Here is a 22,868-nt window from a genome sequence, read left to right on the forward strand (position 1 = left end):
GATACTGATGATTTTGATATATGGAAGTCTATATCTATCTCGATTCCTTTATACCTATACAACCAACCGTTATCCAATCAAAGTTAGTATACTCTGTGAGCTCTGCTCAACTCATTATAATAAGCAAAGTTGGGTAATGATAAATGATTAACGCAACGGGCCGTATTAGCTGGCGATATGAACAATGCTTTAAAATTCGATTGAAAAACGGGATATAACGAGAGGTTTCAAGGTCGAGAAAAGCACATACCGGCTTGACTTGTTAATCGATGTACAGATTCTATTTAAATTAGTTATGAAAAAACACTGCTGGTAGTTGCCAGATAGCGAGGGAACTGACAAACTATATACCGCAATATCTGGCGATGTAAAAACAGTTCTCCTACGAAAAATAAGTGAAAATGACGATTGGCTGTTTCTTTTTTCTTATTTTATTTTAGTCCAAGATATTGTTCCTCAAGCCCTTTTCGAGAAGTTGTGCTTTTATCTTGGTATGGCCACTGTTCTCGGGGAGTATTGAACTCGAAATCTCCTACATTCATACTTTATACTAGTGTAAAGGTAGATTCCTTTAATGAATGCCCCGCTGTTCGCATTGCAATTGGTCTCTAAGTTTTGCTTTTTTGTTGCTATTCCTTTATTCACCATTCAGGTGCATACTAATTCCATATGCTTTTGAATATTTATAGGCGCGCTTAAGTAACCATCGCCGTTTGTAAACTTGCAATTTTCTCAAATATTAAGAAGTCCTTTTCCTTAAATATTAAAGATAATTATTTTAACAATTTTTGTTGTTTAATCGGCTTACTGATTTGTAAGATCGCGGTTTCGGTTCGAGCTAAAGCCTAACAATAATTTTTGTATCATTATTATAAGAGTAAAGTAGGCAAATATGGACCACCAATCTTTTCTTGGTAAACAATTCACCAAATACATGAGATAATACAATGAAAATAATTTTATTGACTTTAAAAAACAATTCATTTTTATTTTTTATTGCAATAGCATAAATCGAAACTCAAAAAATATAAAAAAAATGTAAAAAGTTAAAAATACCCAGAAAGGCGAAAAAAAAAAATTAGGGGGTAATATGGACCAGGTAGTTCATATTAGCCGCAGTGTTTACTGTGTACACATGTCGCATATAAATAGATCTTGTTCACAACCAGCACATTCTTCATGGCTCCAATTGTTGCAAGAGACGCATTGAACCCATATCTCACCAGGTCGATCTTCCGAATAAAAAGTAGAGCAATATAGGCATTTCGCATCCTCTTTCTCAGCGGCGTTTGCAAATTCTAAAAATTCGTCAGATTCGTCCCGGACGCTATAACTATCATCCAAATCCGAAGAGGATGATGAATTTGTCTTCTTCCTTTTTCCTGAAAAGATATAAGAAGAAGACGATATTATAAATACTAAATCAAAACCTTTACTTTAATAACTTTACCTGGGCATTTTTCTCTTGCGGAGTTCATTGTTTTCATAACTGATTTGGAAGTGCTGGATTCTTGAATGAAAATAGAGAACGAATGTTTTACAAATTTAATCAAAATTTTTGCTTAAGCAGTCTTACCTGCGAACTTTTCTTTTGCAAAATTAAATTTTTTAATATTTTTCTTGGAGGTGCTGGGCTTATTAGAATGACTATCTTGACGTTTTTTGGTTTCTCTTAGAGGTTTGCTTTCAGCTGCTTTTTCCAACGAAATTTGTAGTGATTTCTTATACGGAGAAGACGTTAATAACGTCGACTTTCCTGCTGGTCTGCCGCGATTAGAACGCTTCGTTTTTTTTATAGGAACCGGAGATATTTCCATCGGTGTTATTACCCGAGACGCGGTTTCTGATTCTACTGTGCTTTCGTTATTCAGTATTTCTTCGGGTGCTTCGCAAGCGCTTTCACAATTTCGAGGAGGAGAATGTGGTTCTTCCTCATCGGCAGCTAAAAACTCATCATCACGAAATATATGCCTGTTCAGGGGAAATATACCGGTGGTGCGAAATCCATTGATTGCGATTTCCCCACTCTGAACTCGCATATACGCCTTTCCATATAGGTCTGTCATATCGAAGTGCGTCAAAGCTCTGCAATTCGAACGCATCCAAACACGTATTTCTTCCGAAAGATATCTTTTAAGAGGCCCCATGAAAGTTTTATCTAGAGGCTGTATTTTGTGGCTTGAGTGAGGAGGGATGGATACCATAGATACGTGGTTTTCTCTAGCCAAATCAAGAATCTCAATATTTCTTGTATGACTTGAATGACCATCTAAGACGAGCAATATTGGTGAAGCAGCTGATGGTTTGACATGTGTTATGAAGTGCTTAAACCATATTGTAAAAATATATGTTTGCACCCAGCCGGACGGATGACATTCGTATATTGATCCTGGCGGCGCTCCTTTTAATAACAAGTCTGAGCGCTTCTTGCGTGGAAATATAAATAGTGGGGGAACAAATATTCCACTTGCACTCATACAAACAATAGTTGTGATCGTAGATCCCCTCTCTGCAGATGTTAGGCTTCCAATCTGCCTTTTACCCTTCCTTGACAATACTTGGGGTAATTTTGACGGGACGACGCTTATGCCTGTTTCATCAACGTTAAAAACATTGTTGGCTGAATAAATAAAATTATCCATTTCCTTTTCAAGAATATCAAAAAAGGTATTCACATTATCTTTTGTAAAGCCTCGTGCTCTTGCCAAAGAAGTTCCCGTTGGAGAGCGGAACGCTAAATTTGGGTTCCTCTTTAAAAAACCGCGCAGCCAATCTTTACCCGCAAGCTGATTTTCTTTTGAAAATGGGTGCATAATATTATTTTTTTCAGCCAGTTGATAGGCTAAGTACTTAACATCCATTCTGCTTAGTCCAAATAATTTCGATTCCATCGTCAGAACGTAATCCACCAGCATCTTTTCAAAATGTTCTGGAAAAACTGGCTTACGCCCTAGTTTTGTATTTACGACTTCTTCGATTTCGGAATCTTCCTTTAACACTAGCCTTATTAAAGTTGACTTAGGAACATTGTGCAATTTAGCTGCTTTTAAATAACCACAGGTATTAGATCGTACCGCTGTAATCGCTTTTTTCATGTCCTCGGTGTTCCAGTTTTTACGCTTTCCAGGAGCCATATCCTACATTAATAAAATCTTAATGAACTCAAGGATAATAGAGCGAAAAGAGCAAGAATTTTTTCTGCGGGTTATATGGACCACTAGTCCATATTAGCCCCTATAGTGGTAGTCCATATTACCCACAACACGTGCTGTCGAAATAACTGGGTTTAATTCGAACGCTAACGATGTTTAATAAACTATAGCCATTTAAAGTTAGCAAAACATATTTATTAAACGCATGTTATTCGTCCATTTGTTCGTTGCACAATAAATTTTAAATAAAAACGCAAATTCCACTTACTGACATATAATTATCAGCAAACACTATTTCACAAAAAATACTTTTACTCGAATACCCGCACTTGCTGAACGACAAATTCAAACTGAGGAAACTAGCGCGAATAGACAAAGAAATTAAACGAAAATAACGGAGGATGTGACGTCTGAATTTCAAGATAACTGGGTGGAGCATATTACCCGCGTGGTCCATATTACCCCCCTTTACTCTATTATTAATTTTTTCTTAATTGAAAACATTTTTAAATGAGAATACAAGAAAGACAAATTTTTAGACAGCTACCAAAGCTCGTTCTATAGTTACATTTTGGGAACTGCTGAATTCCTTCAACGGCAACGTTTAAACGTCGCTGCTATAGTGAAATAATAAAGCCAAACAAACAACCGCTGCGATATCTGAATAGCTATAACATCGGCGCCTAAACGTTGCCGATGAAGGAACTCAGCAGTTTCCGAAATGGAACTATATAACGAATAACGAGCTTTGGCAGTCGTCAAAATTTTTCTTTCTTTCATTCTAATTTAAGCAATTTTTTCATTTAAGAAAAAATATATCATAACAATAAAAAGATAAAATAATTATTTCTAGGCCTTGAGCTAGATCTGAACCAGGGATCTGATAATTATTTAGTTTGGCAACTCGCCGTTCAGAGAACAAATTTTCAAATTTTCCTATTAACAAAAATAATAAAAGAGCCCTTTGACTTTCAAATTGAACTATTTCCAGAGCGTCAATTTGCAGCCCTGATGTTGGTCAACCATCTTAGCACTTCACACATGCAAGTTACGCTTGTCAAGTGACCTTACCGCAAACTACTACCGAACTTTTAAATTTGTAGTCATAGGGAACTAGTTAGACTTGTGTTTAACATATCTTTATACATCTTTGACGACAACAAGAAATAAAATGTAAATGGCATAGCCACAAATGAAATTAGCGGATATTTGCGTGAGATCCAAACGGACATGTGTCACTGAAGTTGGTAGCCCTCGCTGCGCCTAAAATCGCGCTACGCTTAAATTTGACAGGTTGACAGCTGAAATGAGCCATCATCAAGAATTTGCATAATTAATCCGTCCAACATAATTTTATATGGTAAGTTATACAAAGAAGGTGAAATAATAATTTCATCTTCTTTGCCACAACTGCAAAATAAATAATAATAAACAAAATGGTTCAAAAATTTTTTTTGAATTGAAACTAAAATGATTTCTATATGTAGTAACAAAAAAATGTACACAAAGTTGTATATATTACATACGAGCAAAAGTGGTGCTTCAATGAAATTTCTATGATTCTCTTCTGAGGAATTTTCTTCGACAAATTGTTTAGAAATTTATCTATCAGGGTGTAAGAGATGTCTACAAATAATAATAAAATTTGGTGTGACATATCTCCGACGAGGTTAAGGCTAAGCTTTCCTTCCAATTTGGAGTATTGGTTTTTCTACGACCTTGATCAGCTAAATACATACTTTATGCTGACCCAAAACTTTATTTGCTAAGGCGGACGAACTTTCGGTGCCAAGGCAATGCTGATGGACGTTCGATACCAAATATACACATTTTCTTAAATATTTTTGATGGATAGGCCAGCACACTAGTCTGTATCACGGCGGCAGACTTTGGCCGTACAGCTGGTAAATTCAGTCTCTACGAACGATGATGTTTAGCTAAGGTGCGCAGAGCTACAGCGTTTTTGCTGGCGTGGGCGTGTTATGGGAAAATTTCCACTGAGTTCGGAGAGTCAAGTGGGGGAAGACTTTGACCTCTCGTGATGCCCCCAATTGGCGTCAGTTATCGCGAAACAGGGTTAGCTGAGTAACTTGTTACGCAACGACCAACATCGCCTAAGCGCCAATTAAGGAAAAAACAAACCCGAGAATACCCCAACCAAGGCCATTTTTCTCCGCAGTACCGCAGGCGCTTGAGATTGCTGATCTTATATAATGTGAAATTTCAGCATATTTAAGGGTTAAAGACGTATCAGCCAAGTAAAGAAGGGCTGAACACACCACAGTGAATTGGCAGAACCTCCGAGTATATTTCTGAACGAAAAATGTCTCATAAATATTCCAAAGGTTAAGAAGGGACGTCATTTCCAAATGGGCTGACCACTCCACAGTGAGTTCTGCACGAAAAGTTTTTCATCAATTTTCCATTTTTAACACAGGAGCTCTGGAGGTAATAAAATTCAGAAATTAAACTACTGATTTAATTGGCTTATGTATTATTGGTTTTAATTTTTTTAATTCTTTTTATATCACTTTCTTTTCTGTTCATATCTCTTAATTTAAAAAAGTTCTCCGTATCGGCTCGTATCTAAGGAGTCGCCGTTGCATCTGAAAAATACGTTATTAAAATTTAATACGACATTCATGAAATCGGAATTTGGTTTGAAAACTTCTCCTTCTGACAACAAATTTACAAATAAAATTCGATTCCGTTCCTGTGTCTATTCTTTCACCAGCGCCTGCCAGTTTCAGCTTAGATATGAGGTAGCCACCAAAATTTTCTAAATCGCTGTATTCAATATCATTTGAGTTTTGCTTACTATCTTCGAATTCCTCCATACCTTGTTCCTACCCTACCTTGGTAATCTAATTTTTATATAAAGTATATTTCAAATAAATAAAAGCAATTACACAAAATTTTACAAAGGGAGATGTTTTTTAGAGCTACCCATGAACTAAATGCAAAGCTGTCCAACTACAAAAGGTTGCAGTTAGTCGGTAGGGTGCTTTGGCGTTAAGTTTTGCCTGTAGTAGTTCACTTCTTTGAGCAGCTCCTCAAAAATATATTAAGTAAAAAGCTTCGTCGATTTTGAAGCTGGTTAAAATTTCATCTTCTGTCTTCTTGACATTAGCCCGACTACTCATTACTTACTCATTTCGACCTAGAGACAAAAGGATTTCCCTAAAATATATGATCGCAATCTGTATTTAAACTCTATTGGCGATGCATGATCATGTAGAGCTCCTTTGGAACGAGTGGTATTGAAAAAATTCTCTAGGCAAACCTGATCGAAGCGTCGGATGGAGGATGTTTGGCCCAGAACCAAAATGTCCATACCACTCGATAAACATTCCAGGATTTTCCGAGCTGAAGTTATCGCCAGTGTGCAGAGAACTGTTATACTCAGCGGCAATCAGGCTGCTTCGTGATAGTTTCAACCACTTGGAAGTTTTAGATCATACGCCTTTAAATATTTTCTGAATATAGTTTTCGACGAGTTTTTCTTAGTGACTTCAACTAAGTAAGTAGTTAAAGGTACATCGGAAAATTTGGCCAAAATTATTTTTCTAAGCATATGTACCAAAAGTTATTATTATATCACCTATGAAAAATAAAATAAATGTAAAGCGCGATAACCTCCGGAGAGATTTTAGGCCGAGCGTCTCTTCCAAATTGCGTCGTGCTCCTTTTAATTTTTCATACAATTTATTGTTTTCTACCGACTCCGAACGGCATCTGCAAGGCAGATGAGTTTTCACTGAGAGCTTTTCATGGTAGAAATACAGAGTGCTTGCCAAAAACTGCCGAGGGACAACCCCGCTTCTAAAATTTTGATGTTGCTTTTCCCGGAGCGTGAGCCCATGACCTTCGGTGTGGATGGCGGAGCACACTACCATCACACGACGGCGCCTATAATCCCTGTTATTATCCGCTTTCCAGTTGTAATTTTGGACTGCAAAGGATAATTTTTGTTTAACTTAACGTTCACGCATTCATATGTATAGAAAGTAGAAATTAATAACTTACTTTAAAGGTACTTGGCTCTTACAAAGCATAACTTTTTTGTTGCAAGAAATTAATTGGTCCCTTGAAATTTGAACGGAGCATACAAATCAATATTTGGGTAGTTCTTTATACTCAGTTGAGCAGAGCTCACAGAGTATATTAACATTGATTGGATAACGGTTGGTTGTACAGGTATAAAGGAATCCAGATAGATATAGACTTCCATATATCAAAATCATCAGTATCGAAAAAAAATTTGATTGAGCCATGTCCGTCCGTCCGTCCGTCCGTCTGTCCGTTAACACGATAACTTGAGTAAATTTTGAGGTATCTTGATGAAATTTGGCATGTAGGTTCCTGGGCAATCATCTCAGATCGCTATTTAAAATGAACGATATCGGACTATAACCACGCCCACTTTTTCGATATCGAAAATTTCGAAAAACCGAAAAAGTGCGATAATTAATTGCCAAAGACGGATAAAGCGATGAAACTTGGCAGGTGGGTTGACCTTATAACGCAGAATAGAAAATTAGTAAAAGTTTGGACAACGGGCGTGGCACCGCCCACTTTTAAAGGAAGGTCATTTAAAAGTTTTGCAAGCTGTAATTTGGCAGTCATTGAAGATATCATGATGAAAGTTTGCAGGAACGTTACTACTATTACTATATATGTGCTAAATAAAAATTAGAAAAATCGGATTAAGAACACGCCCACCTTAAAAAAATTTTTTTAAAAGTCAAATTTTAACAAAAAATTGAATATCTTTACTGTATATAAGTAAATTATGTCAACATTCAACTCCAGTCCCGCCCTTTTTCATTTAGTTTGTCTAGAATACTTTTAATGCCATAAGTCGAACACGAATTTACCAATGATCTCAGATCGCTATTTAAAATGAACGATATCGGACTATAACCACGCCCACTTTTTCGATATCGAAAATTTCGAAAAACCGAAAAAGTGCGATAATTAATTGCCAAAGACGGATAAAGCGATGAAACTTGGCAGGTGGGTTGACCTTATGACGCAGAATAGAAAATTAGTAAAAGTTTGGACAACGGGCGTGGCACCGCCCTCTTTTAAAAGAAGGTCATTTAAAAGTTTTGCAAGCTGTAATTTGGCAGTCATTGAAGATATCATGATGAAAGTTTGCAGGAACGTTACTACTATTACTATATATGTGCTAAATAAAAATTAGAAAAATCGGATTAAGAACACGCCCACCTTAAAAAAAATTTTTTTAAAAGTCAAATTTTAACAAAAAATTGAATATCTTTACTGTATATAAGTAAATTATGTCAACATTCAACTCCAGTCCCGCCCTTTTTCATTTAGTTTGTCTAGAATACTTTTAATGCAATAAGTCGAACACGAATTTACCAATCCTTCTGAAATTTGGTAGAGGCATAGACCCTATGACGGTAACTGTTTTCTGTAAAAATGGGCGAAATCGGTTGAAGCTACGCACAGTTTTTATACACAGTCGACCGTATGTCCTTCCGCTCGGCCGTTAACACGATAACTTGAGCAAAAACCGATATATCTTTACGAAACTCAGTTCGCGTACTTATCTGAACTCACTTTATCTTGGTACAAAAAATTGCCGAAATCCGACTACAACCGCGCCCACTTTTTCGAAATCGAAAATTACGAAAAATGAAAAAAATGCCATAATTCTATACCAAACATGAAAAAAGGGATGAAACATGGTAATTTGATTGGTTTATTGACGCAAAAAATAATTTTAGAAAAACTTTGTAAAATATGTGTGACATCTATCATATTAAGTAGAAAAAAATGAAAAAGTTCTGCAGGGCGCAATCAAAAGCCCTTGGAATCTTGGCAGGAATACTGTTCGTGGTATTATATAGATAAATAAATTAGCGGTACCCGACAGACGATGTTATGGGTCACCCTGGTCCACATTTTGGTCGATATCTCGAAAACGCCTTCACATATACAGCTAAGGGCCACTTCCTTTTAAAACCCTCATTAATACCTTTAATTTGATACCCATATCGTGCAAACACATTATGGAGTCACCCCTGGTCCACCTATATGGCGATATCTGGAAAAGGCGTCCACATATAGAACTAAGGCCCACTCCATTTCAAAATACTCATTAACACCATTCATTTCATACCCATATCGAACAAACACATTCTAGAGTCACCCATGGTCCACCTTTAGAACTATGGCCGACTCCCTTTTAAAATACTCTTTAATACCTTCCATTTGATACCCATGTTATACAAACACATTCCAGGGTTACCCTAGGTTCATTTTCCCACATGGTTATTTTCCCTTATGTTGTCACCATGGCTATCAACTGAGTATGTAATGTTCGGTTACACCCGAACTTAGCCTTCCTTACTTGTTTTCTTTTAGTTTTATTGAAATAATAACGGTTGGTTTTTGAAGTTCTCATATTCTTTTCTTTGTACACATCATAGGTTTAATTCATTTGTTTGACATAATTGTCGCTTACAAGAGAATATTAAACTGTCAATCACACTTTGTTAAATGCACTTTGGTTTTACCTTTGATATTTTTATCATGTGTTTAAATCAGACCTGTTAAATTTGAATTAGCATTAGTAATCAATTAATTAGATGCATATTTTAATGGCTAACGATTATTTCAATGTTTTCCGAAAAAAGCAATTACTAATTGATTACCATTAGATAAAAAAAAATCATGATCTTTTCGATTATTTTTGATTTTTTTTTGATTATTTTTGATTATTTTTCCACTTTGTTGAAAGAACAATTGTCGTTTGTTGCACGTACGGGATAATTTCTACATACAAGTACATTTTAGGATGCAATAGTAAATTGTAAGCGCCTACCGAGGCGAATATATACATACATGCAACATAAAGGGCGAACGGTATATGAGCGTTGATCTAAACATATTCTCCGGTAAGTATACACATATGTGCACATTTTACTACACTCATTATATATAAAATAATTTAATGGATAGAAAACGGCGGTTTTTCTAATTGTCATACAATATGTAAAAAAAATGTTGGATTCATAGGTTGGCGTTCAAAAGCTTTCATTTAGCAACGATCCTTTATGGTTTCATCCTCAAGTCCAGCCAATTTTGTTATATCCAAAATAAATATATCCACTATTTTGGATAACGTTATGGCTATGTATTGATTATTTTGTACATACAAGTACATTGGTGGATGTAACGGTATATCGTGAGAGGTACATACATACCCACCTACAAATTATTGTGTCTATAGATGTATCCGACGAATACCTTGCGGGGGAGTGCGTATTGTTTTACGACAAAACAATATGCTAAAACAATATGTATGAGTAATACTACTTAGGTTGATAGCATCACTTCCAACTGGAGCGATCCTCTAAGTTGTCATTCATCACCATGATCGGTTGTGTAACAAAAGGTTGTTATATCCCAGATAAATTTATTAAAATATGTCCATGTCTTCTTTTTATTTCCTTATGATTACGTCTAGGATGTTTCCTATAAAATTTTATGTTTTGCATAGTGAGCCATATTTTTATACTCAGTTGAGCAGAGCTCACAGAGTATATTAAGTTTGATTGGATAACGGTTGGTTGTACATATATAAAGGAATCGAGATAGATATAGACTTCCATATATCAAAATAATCAGGATCGAAAAAAAATTTGATTGAGCCATGTCCGTCCGTCCGTTCGTCCGTCCGTCCGTCCGTCCGTCCGTCCGTTAACACGATAACTTGAGTAAATTTTGAGCTATCTTGATGAAATTTGGTATGTAGATTCCTGGGCACTCATCTCAGATCGCTATTTAAAATGAACGATATCGGACTATAACCACGCCCACTTTTTCGATATCGAAAATTTCGAAAAACCGAAAAAATGCGATAATTCATTGCCAAAGGCAATTAAAGCGATGAAACTTGGCAGATGGGTTGACGTTATGACGCAGAATAGAAAATTAGTAAGATTTTGGACAATGGGCGTGGCACCGCCCACTTTTACAAGAAGGTAATTTAAAAGTTTTGCAAGCTGTAATTTGGCAGTCGTTGAAGATATCATGATGAAATTTGGCAGGAACGCTGCTACTATTACTATATATGTGCTAAATAAAAATTAGCAAAATTGGATGAAGAACACGCCCACTTTTTAAAAAAAAAATTTTTTTAATTCAAATTTTAACAAAAAATTTAATATCTTTACTGTATATAAGTAAATTAAGTCAAAATTCAACTCCTGTAATGATATGATGCAACAAAATACAAAAATAAAAGAAAATTTCAAAATGGGCGTGGCTCCGCCCATTTTCATTTAGTTTGTCTAGAATACTTTTAATGCCATAAGTCGAACAAAAATTTACCAATCCTTCTCAAATTTGGTAGGTACATAGATTCTATGACGGTAACTGTTCTCTGTGAAAATGGCCGAAATCGGTGGAAGCCACGCCCAGTTTTTATACACAGTCCACCGTCTGTCCTTCCGCTCGGCTGTTAACACAATAACTTGAGCAAAAACCGATATATCTTTACTAAACTTAGCCCACCTACTTATCTGAACTCACTTTATCTCGGTATAAAAAATAGCCGAAATCCGACCATAACCACGCCCACTTTATCGATATCGAAAATTACGAAAAATGAAAAAAATGCCATAATTCTATACCAAATACGAAAAAAGGGATGAAACATGGTAACTGGATTGGTTTATTGACGCAAAATATAACTTTGGAAAAAATTTTGTAAAATGGGTGTGACACCTACCATATTAAGTAGAAGAAAATGAAAAAGTTCTACAAGGCAAAATCAACAGCCCTTGGAATCTTGGCAGGAATACTGTTAGTGGTATTGCATATATAAATAAATTAGCAGTACCCGACAGATGATTTTCTGGATCACCTGGTCCACATTTTGGTCGATATCGCGAGAACACCTTCACATATACATCTAAGGGCCACTCGCTTTTAAAACCCTCATTAATACCTTTAATTTGATATCCATATCGTACAAACACATTCTAGAGTCACCCCTGGCCCACCCTAATGGCGATATCTCGAAAAGGCGTCCACCAATAGACCTAATGCCCACTCCCTCTTAAAATGCTCAGTAACACCTTTCGTTTGATACCCATATCGTACAAACATTATAGAGTCACCTCTGGCCCACCCTAATGGCGATATCTCGAAAAGGCGTCCACCTATAGACCTAATGTCCACTCCCTCTTAAAATGCTCAGTAACACCTTTCGTTTGATACCCATATCGTACAAACATTCTAGAGTCACCCCTGGCCCACCCTATTGGCGATGTCTCGAAAAGGCCACCTATAGACCTAATGCCCACTCCCTCTTAAAATGCTCAGTAACACATTTCGTTTTATACCCATATCGTACAAACATTCTAGAGTCCCCCTGGCCCACCCTAATGGCGATATCTCGAAAAGGCGTCCACCTATAGACCTAATGCCCACTCCCTCTTAAAATGCTCAGTAACACCTTTCGTTTGATACCCATATCGCACAAACATTATAGAGTCACCCCTGGCCCACACTAATGGCGATATCTCGAAAAGACGTCCACCTATAGACCTAATGCCCACTCCCTCTTAAAATGCTCAGTAACACCTTTCGTTTGATACCCATATCGTACAAACACATTCTAGAGTCACCCCTGGCCCACCCTAATGACGATATCTCGAAAAGGCGTCCACTTATAGACCTAATGCCCACTCCCTCTTAAAATGCTCAGTAACACCTTTCGTTTGATACCCATATCGTACAAACATTCTAGAGTCACCCTTGGTCCACCTTTATGGCGATATATCGAAAAGGCGTCCACCTATAGAACTAAGGATTACTCCCTTTTAAGATACTCATTACCATCTTTCATTTGATACCCATATCATACAAACACATTCTAGAGTCACCCCTGGCCCACCCTAATGGCGACATTTCGAAAAGGCGTCCACCTATAGACCTATTGCCCACTCCCTCTTAAAATGCTCAGTAACACTTTTCGTTTTATACCCATATCGTACAAACATTCTAGAGTCACCCCTGGCCCACCCTAATGGCAATATCTCGAAAAGGCGTCCACCTATAGACCTAATGCCCACTCCCTCTTAAAATGCTCAGTAACACCTTTCATTTGATTCCCATATCGTACAAACACATTCTAGAGACACCCCTGGTCCACCTTTATGGCGATATCTCGAAACGGCGGCCACCTGTGGACTAAGGATCACTCCTTTTCAAAATACTCATTAACAGCTTTCCTTTGATACCCATATCGTACAAACATATTCTAGAGTCACCCCTGGTCCACCTTTATGGCGATTTCTCGAAAAGGCGTTCACCTATAGAACTAAAGCCCATTCCCTTTTAAAATACTCATTACCACCTTCAATTTGATACCCATATCCTACAAACACATTCTAGAGTCACCCCTGGTCCACCTTAATGGCGATATCTCGAAAGGGCGTCCACCGATAGACCTAAGGCCCACTCCCTCTTAAAATGCTCAGTAACACCTTTCATTTGATACCCATATCGTACAAACAAATTCTAGAGTCAGCCCTGGTCCACCTTTATGGCGATATTCCTAAATGGCGTCCATCCATAGAACTATGGCCTACTCTCTCTTAAAATACTCTTTAATACGTTCCATTTGATGCACATGTCATACAACCACATTCCAAGGTTACCCTAGGTTCATTTTCCTACATGGTGATTTTCCTTATTTTGTCTCCATAGCTCTCAACTGAGTATGTAATGTTCGGTTACACCCGAACTTAGCCTTCCTTACTTGTTATTACTAACAATGGAAATTCCAAACACATTTGTTTGCCTATCATACATTATTTTTTCGACATGATTGGATATTTTCCAAGAATATATATATATATATATATATATTAGGGCGGGTCGATTTAAAAATCGCTCATTGCTCTGTGAAAACCGTATTCTAGGGATCAAAATAAGAAACTTTGCCGAAGGAACCATACCTCTAAAACGAATTCTGATGTCCCCCCCTTTGGGTCGAACTTTTAGGTAGGGGCAATTTCAATTCTACCTGCTGTGTCTTGTGGTGGCTTAAAAAAACAACACAAGCAATTTTACGATCTGCAATTGTGTCACAGTGATATCTTCATTTTTTAAAACGGTTGAATAAAAAACCCACACAACTATGTTTACGACATGCAAATGCATCACAGTGATGCCTTGGTTTTAAAAGGGGGTTGTAAAAACGCTAATTTCTAATAATTTTTTTTAAATTTCTTTTCTATTACTTAGTTAAATTCATTTTTTCATTTACATATGTTTTGACTAAATAAATTTCTAAAGAGAAAAATAAACTCCAAAAAGAAACAAGTAAGGAAGGCTAAGTTCGGGTGTAACCGAACATTACATACTCAGTTGAGAGCTATGGAGACAAAATAAGGAAAATCACCATGTAGGAAAATGAACCTAGGGTAACCTTGGAATGTGGTTGTATGACATGTGTATCAAATGGAAGGTATTAAAGAGTATTTTAAGAGAGAGTAGGCCATAGTTCTATGGATGGACGCCATTTAGGAATATCGCCATAAAGGTGGACTCTAGAATTTGTTTGTACGATATGGGTATCAAATGAAAGGTGTTACTGAGCATTTTAAGAGGGAGTGGGCCTTAGGTCTATCGGTGGACGCCCTTTCGAGATATCGCCATTAAGGTGGACCAGGGGTGACTCTAGAATGTGTTTGTAGGATATGGGTATCAAATGAAAGGTGGTAATGAGTATTTTAAAAGGGAATGGGCTTTAGTTCTATAGGTGAACGCCTTTTCGAGAAATCGCCATAAAGGTGGACCAGGGGTGACTCTAGAATATGTTTGTACGATATGGGTATCAAAGGAAAGCTGTTAATGAGTATTTTGAAAAGGAGTGATCCTTAGTCCACAGGTGGCCGCCGTTTCGAGATATCGCCATAAAGGTGGACCAGGGGTGTCTCTAGAATGTGTTTGTACGATATGGGAATCAAATGAAAGGTGTTACTGAGCATTTTAAGAGGGAGTGGGCATTAGGTCTATAGGTGGACGCCTTTTCGAGATATTGCCATTAGGGTGGGCCAGGGGTGACTCTAGAATGTTTGTACGATATGGGTATAAAACGAAAAGTGTTACTGAGCATTTTAAGAGGGAGTGGGCAATAGGTCTATACGCCTTTTCGAAATGTCGCCATTAGGGTGGGCCAGGGGTGACTCTAGAATGTGTTTGTATGATATGGGTATCAAATGAAAGATGGTAATGAGTATCTTAAAAGGGAGTAATCCTTAGTTCTATAGGTGGACGCCTTTTCGATATATCGCCATAAAGGTGGACCAAGGGTGACTCTAGAATGTTTGTACGATATGGGTATCAAACGAAAGGTGTTACTGAGCATTTTAAGCGGGAGTGGGCATTAGGTCTATAAGTGGACGCCTTTTCGAGATATCGTCATTAGGGTGGGCCAGGGGTGACTCTAGAATGTGTTTGTACGATATGGGTATCAAACGAAAGGTGTTACTGAGCATTTTAAGAGGGAGTGGGCATTAGGTCTATAGGTGGACGTCTTTTCGAGATATCGCCATTAGTGTGGGCCAGGGGTGACTCTATAATGTTTGTGCGATATGGGTATCAAACGAAAGATGTTACTGAGCATTTTAAGAGGGAGTGGGCATTAGGTCTATAGGTGGACGCCTTTTCGAGATATCGCCATTAGGGTGGGCCAGGGGTGACTCTAGAATGTGTTTGTACGATATGGGTATCAAATGAAAGGTGGTAATGAGTATTTTAAAAGGGAGTAATCCTTAGTTCTCTATGTGGACGCCTTTTCGAGATATCGCCATAAAGGTGGACCAAGGGTGACTCTAGAATGTTTGTACGATATGGGTATCAAACGAAAGGTGTTACTGAGCATTTTAAGAGGGAGTGGGCATTAGGTCTATAGGTGGACGCCTTTTCGAGATATCGCCATAAAGGTGGACCAAGGGTGACTCTAGAATGTTTGTACGATATGGGTATCAAACGAAAGGTGTGACTGAGCATTTTAAGAGGGAGTGGGCATTAGGTCTATAGGTGGACGCCTTTTCGAGATATCGCCATTAGGGTGGGCCAGGGGGACTCTAGAATGTTTGTACGATATGGGTATCAAACGAAATGTGTTACTGAGCATTTTAAGAGGGAGTGGGCATTAGGTCTATAGGTGGCCTTTTCGAGACATCGCCAATAGGGTGGGCCAGGGGTGACTCTAGAATGTTTGTACGATATGGGTATCAAACGAAAGGTGTTACTGAGCATTTTAAGAGGGAGTGGACATTAGGTCTATAGGTGGACGCCTTTTCGAGATATCGCCATTAGGGTGGGCCAGAGGTGACTCTAGAATGTTTGTACGATATGGGTATCAAACGAAAGGTGTTACTGAGCATTTTAAGAGGGAGTGGGCATTAGGTCTATAGGTGGACGCCTTTTCGAGATATCGCCATTAGGGTGGGCCAGGGGTGACTCTAGAATGTGTTTGTACGATATGGATATCAAATTAAAGGTATTAATGAGGGTTTTAAAAGCGAGTGGCCCTTAGATGTATATGTGAAGGTGTTCTCGCGATATCGACCAAAATGTGGACCAGGTGATCCAGAAAATCATCTGTCGGGTACTGCTAATTTATTTATATATGCAATACCACTAACAGTATTCCTGCCAAGATTCCAAGGGCTGTTGATTTTGCCTTGTAGAACTTTTTCATTTTCTTCTACTTAATATGGTAGGTGTCACACCCATTTTACAAAATTTTTTCCAAAGTTATATTTTGCGTCAATAAACCAATCCAGTTACCATGTTTCATCCCTTTTTTCGTATTTGGTATAGAATTATGGCATTTTTTTCATTTTTCGTAATTTTCGATATCGATAAAGTGGGCGTGGTTATGGTCGGATTTCGGCTATTTTTTATACCGAGATAAAGTGAGTTCAGATAAGTAGGTGGGCTAAGTTTAGTAAAGATATATCAGTTTTTGCTCAAGTTATTGTGTTAACAGCCGAGCGGAAGGACAGACGGTGGACTGTGTATAAAAACTGGGCGTGGCTTCCACCGATTTCGGCCATTTTTACAGAGAACAGTTACCGTCATAGAATCTATGTACCTACCAAATTTGAGAAGGATTGGTAAATTTTTGTTCGACTTATGGCATTAAAAGTATTCTAGACAAACTAAATGAAAATGGGCGGAGCCACGCCCATTTTGAAATTTTCTTTTATTTTTGTATTTTGTTGCATCATATCATTACAGGAGTTGAATTTTGACTTAATTTACTTATATACAGTAAAGATATTAAATTTTTTGTTAAAATTTGAATTAAAAAAATTTTTTTTTTAAACAGTGGGCGTGTTCTTCATCCAATTTTGCTAATTTTTATTTAGCACATATATAGTAATAGTAGCAGCGTTCCTGCCAAATTTCATCATGATATCTTCAACGACTGCCAAATTACAGCTTGCAAAACTTTTAAATTACCTTCTTGTAAAAGTGGGCGGTGCCACGCCCATTGTCCAAAATCTTACTAATTTTCTATTCTGCGTCATAACGTCAACCCATCTGCCAAGTTTCATCGCTTTAATTGCCTTTGGCAATGAATTATCGCATTTTTTCGGTTTTTCGAAATTTTCGATATCGAAAAAGTGGGCGTGGTTATAGTCCGATATCGTTCATTTTAAATAGCGATCTGAGATGAGTGCCCAGGAATCTACATACCAAATTTCATCAAGATAGCTCAAAATTTACTCAAGTTATCGTGTTAACGGACGGACGGACGGACGGACGGACGGACATGGCTCAATCAAATTTTTTTTCGATCCTGATTATTTTGATATATGGAAGTCTATATCTATCTCGATTCCTTTATATATGTACAACCAACCGTTATCCAATCAAACTTAATATACTCTGTGAGCTCTGCTCAACTGAGTATAAAAACATAGGAATTTCAAAGTGGGATTTTTCAAAATTTGCCCCTACGACCCAAAGGGGGGGGGGGGGGACATCAGAATTCGTTTTATAGGTATGGTTCCTTTGGCACAGTTTCTTATTTTGATCCCTAGAATACGATTTTCACAGAGCAATGAGCGATTTTTAAATCGACCCGCCCTAGTGTATATACTTACCTGATAATGTTTGAATCAATGCTCATATACCATTCGCCCTATATGTTGCATGTATGTATATATTCGCCTCGGTAAGCGTTTACGATTTACTATTGCATCCTAAAATGTACTTGTATGTAGAAATTATGCCGTGCATGCAACAAACGAGATTTTTTCTTTCAACAAAGCGGAAAAATAATCAAAAAAAAAAAAAAATAAAAAATAATCAATTACTTTTGATTATTTTTCATTTTTTTGATTACTTTTGATTATTTTTGATTTCTTTGTTTTTTTTTTTCAATAATCGTAAAAAATCATGATTTTTTTGATTATTTTTTTAATCAATGGAAAAGTAATATTTAAAAAAAGTAAAATATTGGAAAGTAATCATTAAATGGCGTTTAAAAAAACAATCAATGGAACGGCTAATCATTAGCATTAGTTATCATAATTTAACAGGTCTGGTTTAAATATATAACTACAAAGAAATTGGGAGACGCTTACATGCATTGTGGATAAGACAAGTGTGACAACTCCTGCATAGATGTCAAAATCACAAATAGATCCGATCACCTGATTTTTAATTGACTATCGTGGCAGGCCCGTAGCCAGACCTAACCAACGGTACGGGCAGACACTATCGAAGGACGGGCAAGATTAAAAGTTTGCAAAAACAAATTGGTTAAAATTGTTAATTGTTAAAATTATTGTTGCCGGTTAAAATTATTTGTGTAATAAATTTTTTATAATAAATTATTTTATTATATAATTAAATAGTTATAAATAAAATAAATAAGAAAATTCAATTTTCAATTAATGCTTAAAAGAAACATACAAAAAATATTGTTAAGAATAGATACTTAGTACAATGCCAGTTTACGATTTTTGTTATTATTAAATCTTCGGAGAATCATATCGATATTAATTGCACGTGTGCAATGTCTTTCAAAACCTAAGTAGACGAGATCAGCCTAGCGGGCATGGGTCATGGACAGGCGTTGCGGCCTATTAATTGCGGTCAATGCCGAAAACGTTGATTCGCAAGTTGCTGTACTGCACCCAAATGTCTCAACAGCTGCTATCAGCTGGAACGTATCACGGAAAGCTTCTATAAATCTGAAAAGTACTTCCAACTTTGTTCCATCGTCAGCCTGTTCGTCTCGATTCTTGAAAAAGTTTTTCACGACTGTAAATTCCTCTTCGGTGGGAACTTTCAAACCTGTAAACATGTAAATTTATAAGTGCTAGTAAAATGGAAGGGACAAATTTTGTGTTGATGGTAAATGTTTCGAATTACCTAGTTCTCTAAAGCTATTCAAATCATCCGTTTTGAATTCGCTAATGTTGGAATAAAATGGAAGGGACAAATTTACCTAGTTCTCTAAAGCTATTCAAATCATCCGTTTTGAATTCGGTAATGTTGGAAATCGCAGTAACTAGCTCTTGATCCTCTGAGAAACGTCGCTTGATTTCGTTTATTATAAGATCAAGGCATTCATTGTAAATTCCTTTCAGCTTCTTATTTGACTCTTGTAGGTTCCCATTAGTTGCGCGATTCGCAGAGTATAAAGGTAATCTCGTCTCAGTTATGTAGCTTGGCCATCGGAGGTCATCACCTCGGCGTTGACCGATCTGGGGGCTGACGCGTGCCTGGTGGAGTTTATATACAATCTTCTTACGCGTAGGCAGATTAAAACTGAGCTAGGTGGATGCGTGATCCGCAGGCCGGTCGGCAGAGGCACTCCGCAGGGCGGCGTTCTCCCTCCGCTACTTTGGGTGGTTACCGACAACCAACTACTACGCCTCATGGAGGCAGAAGGTCACCAAGTGATCACGTATGCATATCACATCTGCGTCACCATGCGGGGGAAATTTCCGCAAACTCTTTGCATCCTAATGGAAGGGGCACTATCCAAAACTTCGCACTGGGCCACAGCCACAGGTTTGGAAGTCAACCCTGATAAAACCGAGCTTGTCCTCTTCACGAGGAGCTACAAAGTATCAAATTTAACACCGCCAAGAATTGGGAGTACGTTTTTAGCGTTTAGCGATCAAGTCAAGTATTTGGGAGTCATTCTGGATAGGAAGCTATTATGGAGTGACCATATAGTGGAGCGATCCAAGAAGGCAGCAGCAGCGCTGTTCACCTGCCATAGGGCAATTGGCACCTCCTGGGGATTCTCCCCTAAGTTGGCCTACTGGATTTACAAAGCCATTGTGCGCCCGATTCCTCTTTATAGGGGCTTGGTCTGGTGGCCTGCACTAGCTAAAAGTATCTATCTTAAAATGCTTCAAAAGGTGCAACGGAGCTCGGAGGTCTGCATTACCGGGGCTATCGGCTCCACTCCGTCTGAAGCACTCAACACAGTGCTATACCTTCCACCTCTTGACCTGGTGGCGAAGGAAATATCCGTCATCGCCGCTCTACGCATAAGGGAAACAGGTCTCTGGTCAAATGGATTTAGTGGACCCGCAACAATCCTGGGCACGAACGCCCCAGTCCCAATACCGGTACGTACTGACTACTGCACGCCAAAGAACGTTTTCGTTAAAAACTCTAGTATATATATACCATCGCGACACAACTGGAATACCAGACAACATACGGTACCGGGTGCCATCAACATATTCACGGATGGTTCTTTTCACCGCATCTGAGTCTAGAGGTGTCTTTTCGCCTACCAGATCACTGTAGTGTTTACCAAGCAGAAATGCTCGGAATACACATGGCTGTGAATCATCTCGGGTCTATGCTTAAGGATGGTAAACGGGTGTTTATTTTCTCAGACAGCCAGGCCGCATTAAAGACCCTGGACTCATTTGTCTGCAACGAAAAATCGGTCACTGAATGCCGCAGATCTCTTAACGAGATGGCTCACACTTCAGTATCAGCCTTATATGGGTACCTGGACACAGGGATATTGAAGGCAACTGCAGAGTAGATATCTCGGGAATGCGTACTAAAACCAGAGACATATTTTTATGTAGTTCTCGATGCGAATATGACGCTTATGTAATTGTTGAGACATGGTTAAATAATGATTTCGCTAATGCTGAACATTTTTTTTAAATTTGTAAAAATAGAGATGCAATTAGAACAAATTGCTTGAGAGGTGGAGGGGTTTTAATTGCAGTCAATCGAAATTTCGCACTTTTGTCGTTGAATTGGAAGTTGACGATTCTCTTCATGATCAACTGAGTGTTTGTATATATGGAAATTCGAGCAAATTATTTGTTTGTGTCTCTTACGTACCACCTGCCAGCCCTGATTCTTTATACGCTGCTCATATAAATAACATTACGAATTTATATGAAAGAAATTACGAGTGCCATTTTTGTATCTTGGGTGACTTTAATTTGAGTAAAATAACGTGGTCAGATTTTCTTAAGAATGGTAACCTAACTCCAACTAATGTTAATAGGTCCCATGAAATAAACTTCACAGATAGCCTCTTTAGTATTAATCTTACTTAAATCAATTCGTTTTTTAATCAGCTACATAATATTTTAGATCTTGTTTTCGTTGATGAAAATTTAATATTTCCTGGTCTCAAAGTCTGATAAGCACCACGTCCCGCTCTCTCTTTCCCTAGAATTCCCTGATTTTATTTCTGGTGGAAGTTACAGCTCCAATGTGAGTTTCAATTTTCGCGAAGCTGACTTTTGGTGATTTCTGTTCTACACGAAAATGTCGCCACTTTCAGCGGCAAACATTTTTAAGATTCTCACTTCGCCCTGTGAAATTGCAGCCACTTAAATGGTTCAGTGCCACCCTGCATGACTTGAAAAGAACAAAAAGTGTAACCATTTTTACAAAAAAATGCAGTTCGTGTGGTTGTTCGCTGTCAACTGTGATCGCAAATTGCTTTTGGGTGAGGCATGGTATATACGCACCAAAGATTGATCGAAGAGTACAGATGTTGCAGGCGCAAACTTCGGTGGAAAGCAGCGGAGCGTGACAAAATTCTAGTAAGTCACTTCCAACACACCACAAAATTTAACGCAAGTTTTAACATAATTTAAGCACAGAAAATACACTGATTGGAGTTTTAGAGAGTAAAAATTAAAATTCTGAACAGATTAGCTGAATAAAAAATGTACAAATAATTGTTAAATAACAAATACAGACAGTGGTAGTTTAACAAATTCTGCTGTGGTAAGTGGTGAATGTGACCTACTAGAATTTTGTGAAGCTTGCTTCACACTATTTTTCGTCCCTGCAACATCTTTACTCTTCGATCAATCTTTGTACGTACATAGTATATAGAATTCGCTTCAGCTTCGTGTAAGCTAATTGACAGGGCTATTTTCTGCACCGTCAATGGCAGTGAGGGCAAGTAATGTTGCATTGTTGGCCATTTTTAGGGGTAGGTTGTTGAGAAACCACCACCGTGTTGTGATGGTAGCGTGCTCCGCCTATCACACCGTATGCCGTGGGTTCAACTCTCGGGCAAAGCAACATCAAAAATTTTAGAAATAAGGTTTTTCAATTAGAAGAAAATTTTTCTAAGCGGGGTCGCCCCTCGGCAGTGTCTGGCAAGCGCTCCGAGTGTATTTCTGCCAT

At 37.8% G+C, this 22,868-nt stretch overlaps 1 protein-coding gene across 1 annotated transcript; it reads right to left on the bottom strand.

Moving 5' to 3' along the window:
- Positions 1 to 1,013: 1,013 nt before the first annotated feature.
- Positions 1,014 to 3,496, bottom strand: LOC137251683 (uncharacterized). Its single transcript, XM_067786430.1, has 4 exons — positions 3,421 to 3,496; positions 1,577 to 3,137; positions 1,451 to 1,510; positions 1,014 to 1,382 (listed from the first exon to the last, which is right to left on the bottom strand). The coding sequence occupies exons 1-4, from the start codon at positions 3,424 to 3,426 to the stop codon at positions 1,123 to 1,125; spliced, it is 1,887 nt and encodes a 628-aa protein (XP_067642531.1). The 5' UTR covers positions 3,427 to 3,496; the 3' UTR covers positions 1,014 to 1,122.
- Positions 3,497 to 22,868: the final 19,372 nt, after the last annotated feature.

Source organism: Eurosta solidaginis, chromosome 5 (genome assembly GCF_040869045.1).
Source record: "Eurosta solidaginis isolate ZX-2024a chromosome 5, ASM4086904v1, whole genome shotgun sequence".
Taxonomy (NCBI): Eukaryota; Metazoa; Arthropoda; class Insecta; order Diptera; family Tephritidae; genus Eurosta; species Eurosta solidaginis.